General features: G+C 40.4%; 1 protein-coding gene across 2 annotated transcripts in view; it reads right to left on the reverse strand.

Annotated features, from left to right (window-relative positions):
- Positions 1–19971, reverse strand: part of LOC106513986 (ephrin type-A receptor 6) — an 82291-nt gene that overhangs the window by 19400 nt on the left and 42920 nt on the right. For both annotated transcript variants that reach the window (XM_014003055.1, XM_014003054.1), the window contains 2 exons: positions 13737–13892; positions 10213–10557 (listed from right to left, as the gene is read on the reverse strand). In XM_014003055.1, coding sequence (XP_013858509.1) covers positions 10213–10557; positions 13737–13892 — 501 coding nt within the window. The remainder of the gene's footprint in view (positions 1–10212; positions 10558–13736; positions 13893–19971) is intronic.

Genomic DNA, 19971 nt, shown 5'->3' on the forward strand with positions numbered 1-19971 from the left:
AAATTCCAGTGAAATATATTTATGTTTGTGGTTGTAATGTGACAAAATATGGAAAAGTTCAAGGGGTATGAATACTTTTGCAAACCACTGTATTTAACCAGTCATACATGTTCAAACACTTGCAATGTAATGTAACTTTAAAAAAAGGTACCACTTTATAACATCTCCCTTTATAGATGGATTTTAAAGGGTTTATGGATAGGTTATTAATTTCAAGAGAAGAAGAATTCTGTACGCTTGATTCATTCTGGACATAACTATTTGACTCATTAGCACAGCTAGTGTTTGAACATGGAACTGCATCCACCATCATCACTACCAAGTAAAGGACAGATGAGTGACAGGACAGGGGCAAGTCAGGGGCCTATCAGATTTCAGCTGGGGCCAATGCCCCTGTGGCCCCGCCCCTAGAACCGCCCCTGAAGGAGATATTCCAGCCATGTGTGGTGTMTTAAGAGTGTAGGGCCAACAAAAGGTTAAATTCAACCTACAAAAGCATAATATGCAGATAGAAAGGTGCATATCACTAACTTTATYTCATCAAAACTTTAAAATAAAATTTTCAATCAAACACATTCATGATTTGGCAGTATCTGCTGAAAGTAGATATTATTCAGTTAATGTCAGGCAGAAATGTATTCATATCCTACTTAAAGGACAAGGATGTTCTTGAGAGTCACATTACTAGAAAGGATTTATGTCCACAGAATACTTACTTTATTCATGAGAGAGAAATACAGAAAGTTTTAGAAATTTTTTTTTGTGCACCAACAATCTTTTTTTTTGAAACCGAGAAAAATCCCCAACAACCTTCTGCGCTCTTATGTAATAAGATATTTTCGGCTTTGCACAAATCAATCTGCTCCCTGCAAACCTTCTGGTATGGATGAGCAACTCCAAGAGAACAATTATCCTTTAATCATAGTTCATTTGTCGAGAGTAAAGAGAATCTATATGTATTAGCTGGTTTATTGGGAACATGTAAAAAAAAATTAGGTTACCCCTCAGCTACGGGTGCTTAAAAAGCTGAAGGAAAGCAAGAAAGGCGAGACGACAGAGCGAATGAGCGAACAGGGAAAGCTGTGAAGAAATCCCACGAGGTTGCATCTCCCCAGCATCTGAGCATAAAAATAGAAGACAGCTTTATTCCCAGAGCAGAGGGGATGAAAACAGAGGGGAAAGAACTGAAAGGAAGGGAAAAAGAGCAAAGTACGAGCGAGAATCCTCTCCTGAACAAGGACACCAAAAAAAAAAAAAAAAAACAGAGGAAAATGTCACTTTGAACAGAACTCYGCAAGACCTGCTAAAAACACAACTCTAGATACAATAAAAATTAAATAATGTTTGTGCATCAGTTGAGTAATTGTTTTGAACAAAAACGTGCTCCAACACACCTTGACTGAGATAAGAAGTCCAAAAACGGACTTTTCTTCTAATAATTTGTTTTAAATAGATCTTAAAAGTTAAATCAGGATAAAAATAAAAACTGCACATGTTTTGATTTAAGTTTTTTTTCCAGTGAGTAAAAGTGATACATAATGTATTAAAAAATGAAAATGCAGTAGATGTAATATTCCCATCTTCTAGCAAGTTTTACCTTTGACAAACTGCTCCGGTAGCCACTAACAAGCTTCTGGCAGAATTCTGGCTGAATATTTAATCGCTCTCCAAGGAAGGAAAAAAAGTTCAGCTAGAGACTTTTGAAAATGCTCAATTTTCCAAAGTCAGAACTCAGGAAAAAAAAAKAACAACCCTGATAATAACTTTCAGTTGTCCCAAACGTCACGGGATGTGTGTTTTAGGTCACACCTGTTCACACAGTGGTTTTAAGTCGAATTAACCTGTTCCTCTGACAGAAACCAAGCTCATGATGTTCGGGTGTTGTTGGAAGCTGAGCAGAGCTGAGTTAAGGGGTATGAGGGTGGTGGTGGGGGGGGTGTATTATGTATTTTCCAGACACATGGTTCAGTTCTATACCACAATCAACTGTTACCTTCAGCTGTTATGAAAAAGCTGTTTTTATCTAAAATAAATGTGACTTTGCATCATAGTCTATCTAAATGCCTTGAAGTTGGTCTCCGTCTCTTTTTTAGAGGCGAGGAATGACCCCAAATTCGGCTGATTGGCTTTTTTGAGCCACCTCAGAGTTTGCAGTAAAGACACTTCAAAAGCAGCAGGAAATTCAAGGCCGCTTTGTTCCAAAACAATTGGATTATCTATCTGGCTCCCAGKGCCACGGCCTTGAGGGCTGTGCTTATCTCAACCTCCCCAGGATGGAATGTCAACTAAGAGCTGGATTCGCTCCCAACCCCATCACCTGTGTTGGACCTGGCCTTCYAACTCAATTGGCTGAGGAGGAGGAAAACTCTGAACTCTAGCGAACTGAGTAGAGACAATAACATCATGTGACTCTGGACTCTGGATGGGCCCAGGGTTGGGCCTAGCACGGACCACCCCCTCCCTCAATGTCACCTACTCCTCTGAACCCGCCCCATTTTACCTCCCCTTTCTGTGTTATCTGACCTAAGCCTAAGGAGTTTTGTTTTAATAGGTGGAGCTTTGTACCAGCAAGGGCTTAGACAGCTCCACATGGCTACCACAGGAGATTCACGGATATCTCAAACATTGAATGAGTCAAAGCAACACTCTGGATATGTTTTTCAGGAGGGAATGACATTAGAACATGATATAACGTTCAAAAAAGTTGATTTCGCAAAATATCCCCCTTTAATGCTTTACGAAGCTTTCAGCATCACTACATTACAGATAAAAAAAATAAAAAGTTTTTATTTATTTACTTGAAGGACAGTTCTGTGTAAAGGTTATGAACAATTATTTGTAAATGAACTGGCCAACCAGGGAGCTCAGAGCTCTTCACAACACAATCTGGGCCCTCAGTGACCCATCAGCTCACATTCTCACAGCACTCTAATCCATCTCTACAAAGCTAATCTGAATAAATCATTCTTTAGAGTCCAAACAATGCTGCAGCCTAAACAACAGCTGCAGGCAACGCTGTAAATAGCTGAAAGTTAATGTGAGTGAAACCAAATTCATGTTGTTTTTCAACAGAAGTATCATACTACGAATTTAAAATTTTATATTGAGCTTTTAATAAAACAGCTGAAGCTTACTGGAGTTTTTATTATTGAAAATGTATTTTTTTTAAGAAAAATTTGACCAGGAAAAAACTTGTTCAGGGTAATTTTTTTAAATGTTTTTGACTATAGTGATGAACCCATGTGTGTAGCTGAAGAAACTAGTTATAGAACGACTGACTCATTATATAGTGACTAAGTGGACATTGGAGCAGAGCCATAGTTCTCTCTGTGTGTGTGTGTGTGTGTGTGTGTGTGTATATAAAGCTAAACATTCTGTACAGTACACCTCTGCACTGAATAAATCATTCATGTTCTTCGCTCGTATGTTTCCTCTCTGTCATGCTAAGTGACCTTACTCTAGCAGTAAAAACCTAAATATGCTGCTTGCTGAAAAGCCAAAGACCAATTAGCCAAATAACTCTGAAATTTCTCTGAAACTTATTAGAAGGACACTTTTTTTGGACTTGAATAAATAACATGATTCCAGTTCTTAATTTGCATTTCAATCTTTTCCACTGGGAACCTTCCTAACATCGTTTTTTTCTTCAGCATGTAAAGCTTACTTCTGACACAGACTAACGTCTCTATTTGCGGTTGCCCCCTCTGCTCCTTTTGTAGGAGCACATTTCTGATCTGAGCAGCAAACTCCTTACACAAATTTGTGCTGACTTCTCGGTGCCTTTTTTCACCGAGTGCTGCAGTGAACTTAGTGGGAGGAATCTTCTGTGACAAATGCTTTGCTGAGCAACAACTAGCCCACAGCGAGTTCTGAGCAGAGTGCAGCTCACTCCTCATAAATATAGAGATCATCCTGCTCACTCGGCTCCGCATTGCTGTTCTGAGAGACGTTTGAACGGCTGACCATCATCACACGACCAGCATCCCACTGCATGGGAAGCGTTAGGGATCCCTGTGATTTCTGAGAATTTATGTCGGAGCAAAGCAGAATGATTAATTTAACAACTTGCGTCACGGGTGCTGCATTCTYCTCAAAAACATAGCTTGATCAAAGCCGAAGGGGAGCATCGTGAAAATGAATATTCATGTCTGTAGGAGGTGCGTGTGTGCACAAATGTCATATTTGTATGAATTTACTCGCCTGCTTGTTTGCACATGTGCCTCTAGTGTGTCTGCTTGCAGCGTGTCTGCTGAGGAAAAGCAGTTTGACAACTTAATCCGGCCTAAACACCCTAATAGGAACATTCCCACAGGCTGCCTTCCCTCCTCCGCTGAGATTATTTCGCAGGCTGACATCCTCCCATCAGTCTAGCTGCCTTTGCAGCAGAGACAGACTGGGACACACAGAGGCACACACACCTGACATCCAGCTTTCATGGGAGGATGACAGCTTCTCAGCACATGTATACAGTATACGTCCAAAAATAAAACCTCAATGCGTTCGTTTTCTCTGCATGCGAGAGGAAAATTAGCCATGAGGAATGTCCACCTAATTGGAAAGAGGATAAATACTACTGGTGATATAACTGCTGCAATCTTTTATCGATTTAGCTGCCAGGTTCAGCCTATTGCCGTGAAAAAAATGAGTAAATCTGTTCAACTAAATGCAGAAAAGTACAATAAATTATTAGAAAAACACTCATGAGATCAGCGTCGACCATTTATAAACACAACAGGAACATTTGCCCAGGCGGAATACTTGACCAAAAAAAAAAAAAAAGTGAAATGGCTTTTTCATTTTCTCTATTCAGTCTTGTTTCTTTGCAATCTCATATTGACCGGATCATTTGTGCTACATCAATCTGAGAGCAATCCGTTGCTTTGACTCAAGAAACTGCTGTTTTCTCCTTTTCACAGCTGTAATCAGTGCACGGCCACAGATCCTTTTGGCAACACCAATAGAAAAAAAATGTTATTCATTGGCTATAAAATAATATTCTGTAGCTACAGTACCATACCAGGAACCTCTGCAGCCCATTTCCTCAAAGAAATGTGTATTTCCTGCCAACTTCCAGGCCAGAGTTTTACACTAAGATCATATGGTGAAAAATAAAAGTTGCAAACATTTTGGTCCAAACTTGGAGAAAAAAKCCCCAAAACAAAACAAACAAAAAAAAACTTTTGTGCAATTTCATGCAATGTTGCAATAATATGAAATAATGTGTTATAAATAACTCTCAGCTACTAATGCATCAGTTTTTAGCTTAATATCTGTAAAATCAACTGAACTGTAACCATTTTTGTGTTTTCTGAGCTCAGTTGGCTGTGGTGGTCATATTGAGTTGAACTGATTCCAACATCAGTTCCAGAAATTTTAATTAAAATCCATTCATGAGATATTTTGCTAACAGACAGACACAAGTTTTAAACAGATCTTGTGCAGTCAGTTGTGGCTCAGAGTATATCTCAGGGATTAGATCAGGGCAGCCAAACTCAGTGACACTTGGGGGCCAAAATTCAAAACTTGGTCCAAGCCAAGGGCCAGTTTTTGTTCAATTMATATTGAAGAGATGTTTGATAGAAATTTATTCCTAAAGAAATACAAATAAGCTTTTCTAAACTATATATTACAGAGCATTTAGAACATGCATAAATTAAGATACAGAAAAGATTACATTTAGAAATTTACATCATTAGCATATAATTCTTATGCTTTACTTTCTATCAACCACTTTTTGATTTGCATGCAACCTTCAGGTGAAAATGAAGGACCCCAAACCCAGACCCAAACCAGTGGTTATTCCGTATGTTGCAGGTGTTTCGGAGAAACTGAGACGTTTATTTTCTAAACATGATGTCCCAGTGGCTTTCAAACCTCAAAACACATTACGGCAAAGGCTGGTTCACCCCAAAGATCCGGTGCCCCGGCACAAACAGAGCAATGTTGTATATGCTGTTAAGTGCCAGGAGGACTGCGACCAGTTATACATCGGGGAAACAAAGCAACCACTGTTCAAAAGAATGTCCCAACACAGACGAGCTACATCTAATGGCCAGAACTCTGCAGTTTTCACTCATTTACAGGCCAGCGGTCACTCTTTCAGAGATGAGGATGTTCTCATTCTTGATAGAGAGGAACGTTGGTTTGAGAGAGGAGTAAAAGAAGCCATTTTTGTAAAGAAAGACCGTCCGTCATTAAACAGAGGTGGGGGCCTCCGTTTTCAGCTGTCCCCCTCCTACAGCGCTGCTATTGGCAGTATCTCTCCACCCCCTGTTAACAATAGGTATTAATTAGGTGTCAACGATAGCCATGTGATGTGAGTATCAGTCACCTGGAGGCAGGGCTTAAAAGCCTGAATTTTGCCTGAAACTCTCAGACTGAAGAAGTCTCTTGGAGGAGAGACGAAACGTTTCATTAAAGAAGAACCCGTCCAGAGGACCTATACAATTTTTTTCCTTTTGATTTTTTACCTGGATTACTGAGATGCATCAGGACACTTTTTGATTTATTATTTCTTAAAGATACATTTTATAACAAATTCAGCAAATTAGTTAAAAAGGAAAACCCAGTCTAGAGATCCAATTATTTGACTTTAAAATGTGAAAATAATACAGGAAAAGATAATTAAAGTCGATTCTCTGTTGCTCTTTCCATGCCAAAATCAACGTTTACTGAAAAGTTCTAAATAAATTTTTCTGGCTCGAAAACTATCCATCTGTCATGAGAAGAACGCACTAAATGCAGTAACAAAAAGAGAAACCATAAAACTATTTAAAGTGTTCTTTTTGGGGACAGCTAAATTGTTAACAAGGGCCAGATTTGGCCCGCGGACCTTCACTTTGACAAATGACACACAGTGGCTCAGTTGGTAGAGTTGCTGCCTCTCAGCAAGAAGGTTGCCGGATTGAATCTGGGCTGGGGACCTTTCTGTATCTGTGGGTTTTCTCCGGGCATTGTGGTTCTGTTTTCTCCCACTGACTAAAAACATGAATGTTAGGCTAATTTGGTAACTTTAAATTGTCCTTGTTAAAGGAAGAAGCAGGTACAAATATAATGGACGGATGGATCCAACCACAGAAACCCAATTTTGTTGAGATTTTTGCAAAATAGCTAAAATTCTGTCAGTTCTTTAACAGAAGATGCAACTCYTTATCCACAGTACTCCTATTAAAAAGGCAGGCATCAGACATTATTACTAAGAATGTTACACATTTAAAACTTTTATGTATTTATTTATTATCATAGTATGCATTCCTTCTTTTCCTTGGTCCTGTTTATTGTTGCAAAGGAAACATTTTTACATTTCTGGTAGTCACTTTTGCTTGAAAAAGATTTTATTTAAGTACCAATCTTCCTTTTTCTTGAATCCCTTTTTGCTTACAGTCTATCCCTGTTTAAAATGCTGATGCTGCAAAGCAAACAGCCATTGTACAAGGGATCAACTTCATCTAGCCAGAGCTGGAAGGACCTGGGAGACCACAGGGCTTCCAGCAGATGCATAATAAATGTCTGATGAATGGGATCAATGCACAAAAAGGTGGATGTTCTTCAGGCATTTATTATTCATAGCAAGCTTCTCACTGCATATGAGAAGAGAAATTACAGTGTGTGAGTTGGAAAAATTGTTTGGTCACACCGGGGACTTTGGGCCTTTWTCATATGAAAGTACAACACATTCACAAGGTGACTTTTAATCTTAGCTGTTACTGATGAGCCACACTGTAAAAACTTACTGCGGTCACATCAGCTGGCATTAATTTTCATTTTAGTGAATAAATTATTGGCACAACAAGTAAAACAGAATTATTATTACTGGAATTATGTGTAATCTGTAGTCTGGTTTCTGCCACACCCATAACATTTTAATCTCTACATCTAATTTCGGGAGCCACATTATTCTTGTAAGGCTTTTTCAGAAATCTTATCTCATTAATGTAAGCTTATAAATCAATATAATGTCAATAAAAAGCTTGTTTAAATGTCAGGGCAGCTTTTGCAACATTTGAAATATTATTTGCACTGGTTTGACCTAAACAATTTTTTTTTATTGTTTGCAGTAAAATATTTACATTTTGTATAAAAGGTGTTCACACAGTCAAAAAAGTGTGGAGATAAAATATCTCAGAGTTTTGTTCCCAAGTGAGGGTAGACTGGTGCACGATGGATGGATGGAGCCGTCTCAGTCGTTGTGTCCTTGGGCAAGACACTTCACCCACCTTTCCTACTGATGGTGGTCAGAGGGTCCGGTGGCGCCGATGTATAGCAGCCCCACCTCTGTCAGTGTGCCCCAGGGCAGCTGTGGCTACAGTGTAGTTTGCCATCATCAGTGTGTGAATGTGAGTGTGAATGGGTGAATGTCTGTTAGTGTAAAGCGCTTTGGGGTCCTGAGGGACTTGAAAAGCGCTCTATAAGTTCAGTACCATTTACCATTTACCATGGATGGATGGATGGATGGAAGGACGGACGGACGGACTGATGGATGGCTGGATAGATAGATGGATGGATGGTTGTGTGGATGATGGATGGATGGATGGATGGAAGATGGATGGATGTATGTGTGGATGGATGGATGGATGGATGGATGGATGCATGGATGGATGGATGGATGGATGGATGGATGGATGGACGGATGAATGGATGGATGGATGGATGGATGGATGGATGGACGGATGAATGGATGGATGGATGGATGGATGGATGGACGGCCGGAAGGCCGGATGGACAGACGGATGGATGGATGGGTGGATGGATGGATGGATGGACGGACAGACGGCTGGTTGGATGGATGGATGGATGGATGGATGGATGGATGGATGGATGGACGGCCGGAAGGCCGGATGGACAGACGGATGGATGGATGGGTGGATGGATGGATGGATGGACGGACAGACGGCTGGTTGGATGGATGGATGGATGGATGGATGGATGGATGGATGGATGGATGGATGGATGGATGGACGGCCGGACAGATGGCCGGACGCATGGATGATGGATGGACGGATGGGAGGATGGATGGATGGACGGATGGATGGATGATGGATGGATGATAGATAGATAGATGGATGGACGGATGGATGGATGGATGGATGGAAGGATGGGCGGATGGATGGATAATGGATGGGTGATGGACGGATGGATGGATGGATGGATGGGCAGATGGGAGGATGGATGGATGGACGGACAGATGGATGGATGATGAATGGATGGATGGATGGATGGATGGATGGATGGATGGATGGATGGATGGATGTCACTCTCATTGGATGAACTGATAACTGAGAAGCGTCACTTTTATTCTTGTCAGAATTTTACCCTAAAAAGTTGCTTCCCTTTAGGGGGGAAACGTGCATCAGGTCTAACTATAAATTCAGCTCTTCTCATCCTTCATCTCGTCCTTCTTCATCAATTATTCCATRGATATTCTTGCCCTTGAAGCACAAGTCTTGGGTTGAACCTCAGATGTCTCAGTTTTTGCTAATTCAAGCCAAAGACAATGATCCCGTGTGAACTTGTGGCGCAGCAATKCTCGGGTCAGCTGGGTTTTACTAATTAGGATAAAGTTCAACTCACAGTTGCTCTGTCAGCTCGTCAAGGGTCAGGAGTGTGTTTCACACATTGACTCATTAAGTTGTGCTGAGAGGTTGTGTAAAAAGATGCAGGATGTTCAGGAAGCAAAAAGCTCATTTATAAAATCCGATATTTCATTTTTAGCTACATAAAAGTTGAATAATGTACATGCATTAAATATATAGTTGATCAATTATTGGGCTGTACGGCAGGAAATGTCTCGACAAATGATAAAGAAAGATTTAGGAAAAGATATTGGGTATAAGTACATAACACTTACTGGGTACTTACCAGGTATGTACCTAGTGTTTAAAGGGTACATCATACTGTGTCATCTTTTAGCTCTTTTGAACACAACTACTTTATTTTTTAAATGTTGGACAAACATGCTTAGAATAAAGTGACTTTCATTAATGAAAACTGAAACTCATCAGAAGTTCTGTCATGAGTAAATTATAAATTCATTTACTTATTGAACCATTTAATCCTTCTTATTAATGCATTATTGATAAGAACGCCAATTCAAGCCGGAACAAGTACAACGAACCTGCGGAGGGAGAAGAGACTGCTTATGTTCCACCTGCCAGGGTTGAATTTTGGAGAGAATAAAACGAAAGAAGCTGAATCCAAAACTTCGTAACTTACCAGACTGATGCGTGGTGACGGTGACATTTGCCAGCGAGCGTGCAGCCACACCCAGCTCAGAGACGCCGTTCACGGCCTCCACGTGGAACGTGTAGTTGGCGTGCATCGCGAAGTCCAGTACAGCCACGGAGGTCCCGGTTATACCGAGCGGCCGAGGGATGAAGCGCAGGTCCGGCTCACACGGCTCGCACTGTGCCGCTCCGCCGTCGCCTCCGTCGCATCTTTGGCACAGGATGTTGTAGGTGACGTCGCTTCGGCCTCCTGTGTTGCTGGGAGGCGTCCAGTGCAAGAACAGGGCCGTGTCGTTGAGCAGGGAAACCAGGTTTCTGGGAGCCGATGGAGGTCCTGAGGACAAAAACAAGTTAGACGAAGAAGTTAATAAGAGATGCCACTTTGGTTGTTTTTTTTTTCATAACATGAATCACACTTTCCACAAGTTAGCAGCCAACAAACAGTTTTAATCTTTAGAAAGTAGAGTAGGTGGTTGGCTTTCAGCTCTGGTGTCAGCTTATTTTATTGATATCTTTCTGCCGGTCTGTGTTGCCTCTTTTAGTTTCCAAAGCTGTAAATGATCTGATTTGGCACAAAGTAAGTGAAGTTTTGCACGTCTCCCTGAATATCTGTGTGGGTGTGTGAGTGGTGCGRTTTCAAGTGTTTCTATTCCAGCAGGCATTTTGTTGGTTTCGTGCATGTAACTGACAAAACTTTCCACACCCAGTAATGAGCCTTTTATTCCATCTTTGGACATAAAGATATGAAGACAAATACAGCTGAAAGGAGGTGATTTTATATGCTGGAAGATATTTCATGGCAAAATAAGAGCTGTCAGCTCTAAACTGTAAATTTGTTGGATGCACGTTTGAGACAAACGCAAAGTGCCCACAACAATGCTGATTATTTTGAGTCTAAATTTGTTGCGCGACTTTTTTGAGCATTCTCAAAATTTAAACCTCTGTGACTCCGTCCGTCTGTCCGTCCCGTTTTCTGCCGCTTATCCAGGATCGGGTCTCAGGGGCAGCAGCCTTAGCAGAGAGACCCAGACTTCCCTCTCATCCAGCCACTTGGGCCAGCTCGTCATATGTACATATACTGTATATGGGATGCATGGGATGTACCACCGACAAATAACTGAAGTGGCTGATATTAGGAAATCCTACCAATGGCTGGAAAAAGCTGGACTCAAGGACAGCACAGAGGCACTTCTCCTAGCTGCACAGGAACAGGCCCTAAACACCAGCGCAATAGAGGCTCAGATCTACCACACCAGACAAGACCCAAGGTGTAGGTTGTGCAAGGAGGCCCCTGAGACAGTCCAGCACATAACAGCAGGGTGCAAGATGCTGGCAGGGAACGCGTACATGGAACGACATAACCAAGTGGCGGGCATAGTGTACAGGAACATCTGTGCAGAATATGGACTGGAAGCCCCGAGATCGACGTGGGGAACACCCCCAAAGGTGGTGGAGAATGACCGAGCTAAGATCCTGTGGGACTTCCAGATCCAGACAGACAAGATGGTAATGGCGAACCAACTGGACATGGTGGTGGTGGATAAAGAACAGAGGAAAGCCATTGTGGTGGATGTTGCAATACCAAGTGACCACAACATCAGGAAAAAGGAGCATGAGAAACTGGAGAAATACCAGGGCCTCAGAGAGGAACTGGAAAAGACCTGGAAGGTGAAGACCACAGTGGTGCCTGTGGTCATCGGGGCCCTCGGGGCAGTCACCCACAAACTGGAGCAGTGGCTAAAACAGATCCCAGGAACAACATCAGACATCTCAGTCCAGAAATGTGCAGTTCTAGGCACAGCTAAGATACTGCGCAGAACCCTCAAGCTCCCAGGCCTCTGGTAGAGGACCCGAGCTCAGAGGATGAAAGAGACCACCCGCGGAGGGTGAGAAGGGTATTTATATATACAGTATATATATATATATATATATGTATACTAGGGGTGCAACAATACCCGTACCCGTATAGAACCGTACCGAACAGTGCTGTATGGAACAACACAGATTTTTAACATTTACTTTATCAACTTGTCTTCTGAAGATGCTCTGTGTTGAAGGATCAGTGGATCTGTGTTCGACTACTCCACCTAGGCTGCATTTTTGAGCGCAGATCTATTGAGAAACTTGCTGTTTCAGCAACATTTAATTAAAAAACTGTACTTTTGAGGTTAAACAAATGTTCATAATTAATTTAAATAAACTACAAGTTAAAAAGGGCATGGAAATTTATCTTTTTTGTGTCGAAAAAGTATCGAACCGTGAGACTAAAGTATCGAACCGAACCGTGAATTTCCTGTATCGTTACACCCCTAATGTATACCGTATATCAGAATGAATGTTTAGGATTCAACCCACTTCCCATTTAATTTAACATAATTCCCCTGAAACTCTGTGTTGCAAAAAAAATAAAATAAATAAAAACAATATTCTCAAACCATCTGATGTAAGTTTGATGCAGCATCAAAGTCCACAACAATGCATTTGCTCAAATCACTGTTTTTACGGTTTGAGTTGTGTTTGAAAGCAAAAAGTGTGTTTCTTGTGATTTGAACTTTTAGTTTAGATTAACTTTTCTATCAAAAATCCTCCTTCCGTCACAGACGTCTATCGACCTCAGAGAAGACAAATCTTTCTTTCAGCAAAATTGTTCTTTTAATACAATAATTTAATTACATTCAAGGTAGAGGGTTAGGTCGCGTCTCTGCTTAGCAGAACATTCATTCTGAGTAATTCTTGACCTTCTGAGGCGACTGAGACAGATTTCTAAAAGTACATCAGACAAATCTGATTGTAATAAGTTAAGGTGAATCTTTCTGCTCTTTCTGACCCTCTGGATGTAGATTATCAGCTGAGTATAACTGGATTAATCTGAACTAAGTTAAAGCAGAGTTAAAGTGTCTGTGACATATTTTTTTCATAGTAAATTTGAATGCATTTTTGGAAATATAACATCGATAACATACTGCAAAAAGAAATCCATGCTGCTGAGATGACCAGTTGTTGAGATATTTGCATGTGAACAACAGGAAGTGATGTCAAAGGGGAATGTCTTAAAAAAAACAGAACATTGCTGCAATGGCTAAGAACAAAGACAGTAGAGAAAAAAATCTGATGTTTAGATTAGTTTGAGTCACTCTCTGAGAGATGAAGAAGAGAATTCAACAAAGTKCACGGAGTTCCCCTTTGATCTTACTTCCTGTTTCACTTTTGAACTCCAAGTTCAAAGGAAAATATGCCAGTTATGGGAAAAAATGGGTAAAGTCATGTGTTTATGCCAATGTTCTTAGTTATAAAGATGTTTAGTTTGACTTTTTTTGTATTTGAAGGATAAGAATGCACAATAAAATTAGAGTTTATCTGCTGTTAAGGACAAAAAGAGGATTCTAGTTTGTCTTCTAATAGCTAAAGTTCACCCTTCCAAAAATGTACTGTACATACTGTACTATACTGGACAGCAAAATGTCCACTCGGTTAATGCTTCATAAGACTAACAGTTTTCAAAGTTTGACTAACTTGTGCATGCCATCGTGGGGGGGTCTTTGTTGGCCCTATAGAAGCCTTTATCGCAGTGACAAATGGTGGCGGCCTGGTCATGGCTGGAGCTGTGCAGAGGACACTTCGTGCATTTGAAGTTTCCAGCAGTTCCCTTGAAGAAACCCGGTCTACAAGCTGGAAAGAGAAAGACAAAATAAAAAAAATWATGGATAAGTTTAGTGATCGCACTCATGGGATCGTTTTTCTATTGGATTATCTTTGGTACAGATTGATCAACAAACATGAATATTAAGCAGGTTTTAAACTCTGAAGACCTGYAAGATGCTCATTACAGAGTTAGGCAGACCTGCCCAAAGAAAAGTTATACAATAGAAAAAAAACACCCACTTTTTTTTCTCATAATAACTAGTTTGTCCTTAAATGAAAAAAAAAATCCACAAATGTCCCAGAATTCTTTTTATTTTAATCAGCAGGTTTATGGTTCCTTCTTTTAGATTTCCATATATACAGATAAGAAATAAAAAAACGTATTTCAGGTGAGACATTCAATATTCTCAGGTTTCCACCACTTCCCTTTTTGACAACCATGATTACAGTTTTACCTTCCAATTTCTTTCTTTCAATCAACAAAACCAATCTTCCGTACCTTATCTTGTTAATACTTCACCAGCTGTTTTGCTCTGCCTCACTTTTCACCTTTACTTGTTTTTCCATTTTTCTTCCAGTATATTTTATTTTTCCATTTGCCCTCCTGCTTTCCTCTCTGTTGCCTTTTCCCCCCACACGGCTTATCAGAAGATGACAAACCCTCTGAACGTTTACCCGCTGACATCACTCTGCAGGCTGGAATAAAGCACTAATGGTAAAGTTATTTAATTTTGGGAAGTTTTATTGCAGAAATTAGAAGTTTGAGCGTACACGTGTGCAGCCAGGATATTGATTTCAAAATGACCTGTGTGTGTTGCGGGGATGGGGAGGCAGGTAAAAACACTATATAGCCTGTAGAAAAAAGCTTTTTGCTACATGCAATCATATTTCAGTTTGTGTTACATGCAGGGAGTCAGACCTGTTTAAGTCTTGGTTTAATGAATGACACGTACTTAATTTTTTTGTTTGTATTAGTCAAAATCAAAAGCTATGATTTAATCTATATCATACAGTGAAAACCCTAAAAATATTCAGGCCTGCTGCCTTTTATGTCAGAGTTTTAAATTGAAGATTATTTGATGGTGAGAGCAAACAGAGTTGTAGCCATTTTGGTCAAACACTGTGAGTGACTCATGTGATAATGTATAACAAGATTTTGTGGGATGTATTAGTCCTCAGAGTATGTGTTGAGGACAAGTCTCAGCTACTATAACATCCAATTTTAACTTAATATCTGTAAAATTACCTGAGTTAATGTGTTCCTTTTGGTTAAGTTTAATTATTTGTAGCATCTTGATTTAAATTGACTCCAAAAGTTAGACTGGATTCATTAATCTAAGGAATACTTTTCTGAATGTTTTATTATTCTACTAAAACTAAACTCTTTTTGTGTTTATTGTGAAGGACATTTTGAATAAATCACTTATTGATGCCTGTCTAAGTACTACTTTCTGAATTTTTAATTAAAATCTGTCTGGTTCACGAGATATTTTGCTACATCACAGACAAAATGAAGGATTTTATTTTGGCTTCAGATTAAGATTTTCAGACAACAACCTWAACACAAGTGTCACTCAGTAATCTCCAGACTAAAAGTCAAACATGGAACATCACCAGCATATTTAAAGGAGACATCCTGCTTTTCTTTTCCACATGTTGGTGTCGATATAAAGGGGAACTGCAATGCTTTGGTCTGAATTCTTCCTCATTGTAACTAGTGCTGGGCGGTATACTCTTTTGTACCGAAAACCATTTTTTATTTTTGTTATGATATGAATTTTCTGAATAGCCTGAACACGTTCAGAATGTTTAGTTGCGTGCGCCGGTGAACTGTTTCCCGGCGGACACTTTTCCTCGCTGCACCGCTATGTGCGTTAGCATGCTAATGTTGTTGTTGGAGCAGCTTGTTGGTGGGTGGTGGGTGGTGCTTCAGATGCTTATTTTGGCTGTGTCCAAAACGACAGGCCGGGTCCTCCGGAGGACCCAGACTACCCGATCGAGGTGGGCCGTGTCCTTGGTAGACCGGGAAGACRGGACAAAAAGAGGCTGTGAATTTGGACGGTCTAGCCTCTCGTCCTTACGTCATGTCACCTAGCAACTGTGAACAAGCTAACTTAAATCAAAACTAGAAAATATATCAATATATTAGCATTATTAATATCACAAAACTATAAATTAACCTAAAGGTATCATTTGAAGAACTAATTGACCACTGTAGGTTCATGTTTATTTCGCGTTTTTATGACAAAAATAATATTTAAAAACATGTCTATACTAACGATAAAAGTATTAGAACTACAACCGCTAAAAATATATTTTATATCACCATATTTTTTTTAAAATGTATTCTTTTGTCTCGCTTCGTCCGCCATTATTAGCTTAAAAAAATCTCCGGTCAGGCCGCAAAGCATTATGGGATACGCTGGGCCGGGAAGGATCCATCAGACCAGTCCTTCAAATGGAGGAAAAGGAAGGACGAATTTGTCGGCCGCATCGGAGGAGTCTTCGGGTTTGGACGGCCTTCGTCGCGGCGCTGTGACATATGTGGCRGACGAATTCGGCCTTCGGAGGACCCGGCCTGCCGTTTTGGACACAGCTATTGACTTAAGTAAAAAAAACATCCCGTTTTCACCATCGCTGAATGTAGTAAACATCTCTTCAGTGACGTGCARAGTTAGATTTAACACGCAACGTTATAATTGAGACGTTAATGCATGGAGACTTTAACGTGCTTCTATTTTGAAAAGCCCGGGGGTCAGGGGAAGTAGTTTTGTAGTAGAGCTGAGATGACTGGTGTGCAAGGTGAGTCGTCCTTTTAATCAACACACGATAGACCCAATAAGGATCTTTTCTCAACCCTTCACGATCGGACCAAATTGCATGATTACTGTCTACAACCAGGCAAAGAAGAAAAGACGTACAAAGGAGGGAAACAGCGACACAGACAGAGGTACAATAAAAAAAAGTCAATGAGCAACATTTGTACATTTTATTACCAGCTGAGCTGTGATAAAAAAATACCGTCAAATACTGTGAAACCGGTGTWATTGTTGAAAGTACCYTGATATAAAATTAGGTTCATACCGCCCAGCTCTAATCGTAACTCCACAAACCCAAGTACACAACAAAATATACTGTATTTTACAACTTAAAAAGTGGATTTTGCAGAATATATCCTTTTTAACGTAAGAGCATACTAAAAATTTTTAAACAAATAGTCCAGTCATCTTTAAAGTTATGTTTCATCTAATAATTATCAATAACTAGATACCGCATATTGGTAGCATATATGAACCCCGCATGTATGCAAAGCACCAGAACCCTGAACTCACCAGAACAGAATAATTGTTTTGGGTGGGGGGCTCATTTGTGCACCCAATGAATAGCCCTTCATCAGAGTTAAACAACAAAAAATAAATGAATAAATCTGAAGCTCCTATGTTGAATAATTTTTGAGATATAGGCATCTTTGTATGTACAGACACCCGCTTTTTAGATGGAGCCCCCTCTTCAAATTTGGGGTCTATCATAAAACCATTGGTTGGATCAGTGTAGGTCGGACACATCTACATTCCTGCCAAATTTCATGTTGATCCGTGCAAGTGTTTCCGTGCTACAGTTGACCAAATATCTTGAAGAATAAAATAAAATAATAAAATAAAATAAAATAAAATAAAATAAAATAAAATAAAATAAACAGTACGAAAACAATATGACCCCCACTTCACGTACGGGGGTCATAATTAGTACCAACATTAGCCATAGAGCACAAAGTAAAACTCTTTGTTCAGGTTAGGCTAACGGCTACACAACTAGTGCAGACTGTTGGACAGCACAAAAGTTGAAGGGACAATCCATTTAAGTTGAGACTCCAGGGTTAAAAGTCGTCTCTGGCTTTATGTTGCTTGAAACAGATGGTGCCAGAATGGATGTTTACCCTGCCCGGTCCCTCAGCTTTGATATGCAGATGGCAAGTTCACAGAGAATGAGAGATGTTCTAGTCTGGCTGGGCTGAGTTGGAGGACAGAGTAAACACAGTCCTAATGGACACGAGAGGGATACACAAAAAAAAAATAAACTCCAGTACAACCAGGAGATTATTGATTTCCTCATTTCTTGTTCCACTTTACCTGAATTTAAGGTCGCAGGCAGCAAAACCAGGAATATTTTCCAGCTCAGTCAAAAACAGACCCATTAAATTGTGTTATTTAAGGTTCCTCAGCAGTAAATTCAGTCGACAGCAGGAGCAGAATTGAGCTGTAGCTCCGTGAATGACATCCCGAGTACAGAATGTGGCAACGCGTTTGATTTTCAACCCAAAATATTAGAATTTCTCTGCTGAGTGTAATCACTCATCCAACCAGTGGGTGTTAGGGCTTCACAGACTATCAGCTCTGATTCAAATGAATTTTGAAAAGACATCTCTATTAGCGTCCCCCCCACCATAAAACCGTGCCTCCTTTTGAATGCGGTGCCGTGACGAAAGGATGCGGAACAAACAGAATCAGCTCTATGATGTTGCCTTATCTAGGTCATGATATAACCAGCCTATCTCTGAGTAATCCTCCTGTGGCTGACACTGAATGAAAGCAATAGAATAATAAAGTGTTGGATTGAGATGTCAGAGCAGCCTGGTAGGATGCTGTTGGGGGTGAAAAGCAGGGTTTGATAAGCACTGATGCCTTTGTTTAGGCAGCTGGGAGGGAAAGATGGACGTGTTAGTGCCGAGCTCTGCTTCTATTCGGGAGCGCTGGGGTTTTCCCTATTCTCCCCCTGCCTCTCTCATCCGCTCGCTCCCTCTCTCCCTCTTTTGCTTTTTCCCCACGCTCCCTCTCAGACAGCTTTGATCACAGTACCCTTTGAAGCAGTGCTCCAAAATGAAAACGAGGAGAAAGCAGAAGTCACCGAAAGTTCACGCCTAAACTTCCTGCAACTACTTGCAAAGTGCGCATCTTTATAACGGCATAAGCTCTGACATACCTACAGAAATTATTCAAGGAGGGGGGGAAATAAAGACCCGCTCATAAATCATTAATTACAGGGACGTGTTGTGCTCCTATTGACCATTCTTTCTAACTAATGATAATGAGTTTCAGGACGCTGTTTCTGAATTCCACAAAGATATTTTTTAGTATATACTCTTTTAATTAATCAGTGATTATTGCACAGAAGAACAATACAGCGAGTTAATGCGGGACCTTTGTTTCCACTGTGGAACAATAGCAGCTCCAAGGGATGAGAACTTTAAAGAAAGAGTAGTTTGAGGTGATATGAATCAGGCTTTGATCATGTAAAAAAAAAACTGTTTTTTTCCAAAACAACATTTTCATTTATTGTTTTAAAAATGTTCCTCAGACACACAAAACTGTTTAAACTGTTTCGATCTTCAAGCACATAAAAACACTAAGAATAACTCAAAATGTTTGATAAACAATAAAAAAATAAACAAAAATTGCACACACACACACACACGTTTGTCTACCTATACATATGGGGACATTCCACTGACTTCCCTTAAATTTCTACAGCCTAATTCTGACCATTTGCACTAAAACTAACCTAAACTTAATTCACACCTTGGTCCTAAACCAAACCCCTGACCCAAAATCAGCCTCCAAAGTCATGGGGACCGAGCTTTGGTCCCCACAAGGAGCATTCGGTCCCCATGAGGCTGCATTTTCCTGAAAAATCATCCCCACCAAGTTTTAAAAACAATGGCGCACACACACACACACACACACATGTTTGCACAGCTATCCAATTGGGGACATTCCATTGACTTCCATTACATTTCTACAGCCTAACCCTGACCACAAACCCTAAGGCTAACCTCACAGGTACCTATCTGACCCTAAAACTAACCTAAATCCAATTCACACCTTGGTGCTAAACCGAACCCCCAACACACCAATGACTTTTAAACCAAATGGGGACTCGACTTCTGTCTTCAAATGCACCAGTTGTCCCCAAAGGTAGGATTTTTGTCTTAAAAATGTCCTCAAATGTCACCAAAGCCGTAACCACACACACACACACACACGCACGCACGCACGCACGCACACACACACACACACGCACGCACGCACGCACGCACACACACACACAA

Source organism: Austrofundulus limnaeus, unplaced genomic scaffold, assembly GCF_001266775.1.
Source record: "Austrofundulus limnaeus strain Quisiro unplaced genomic scaffold, Austrofundulus_limnaeus-1.0 Scaffold16, whole genome shotgun sequence".
Classification (NCBI taxonomy): domain Eukaryota; kingdom Metazoa; phylum Chordata; class Actinopteri; order Cyprinodontiformes; family Rivulidae; genus Austrofundulus; species Austrofundulus limnaeus.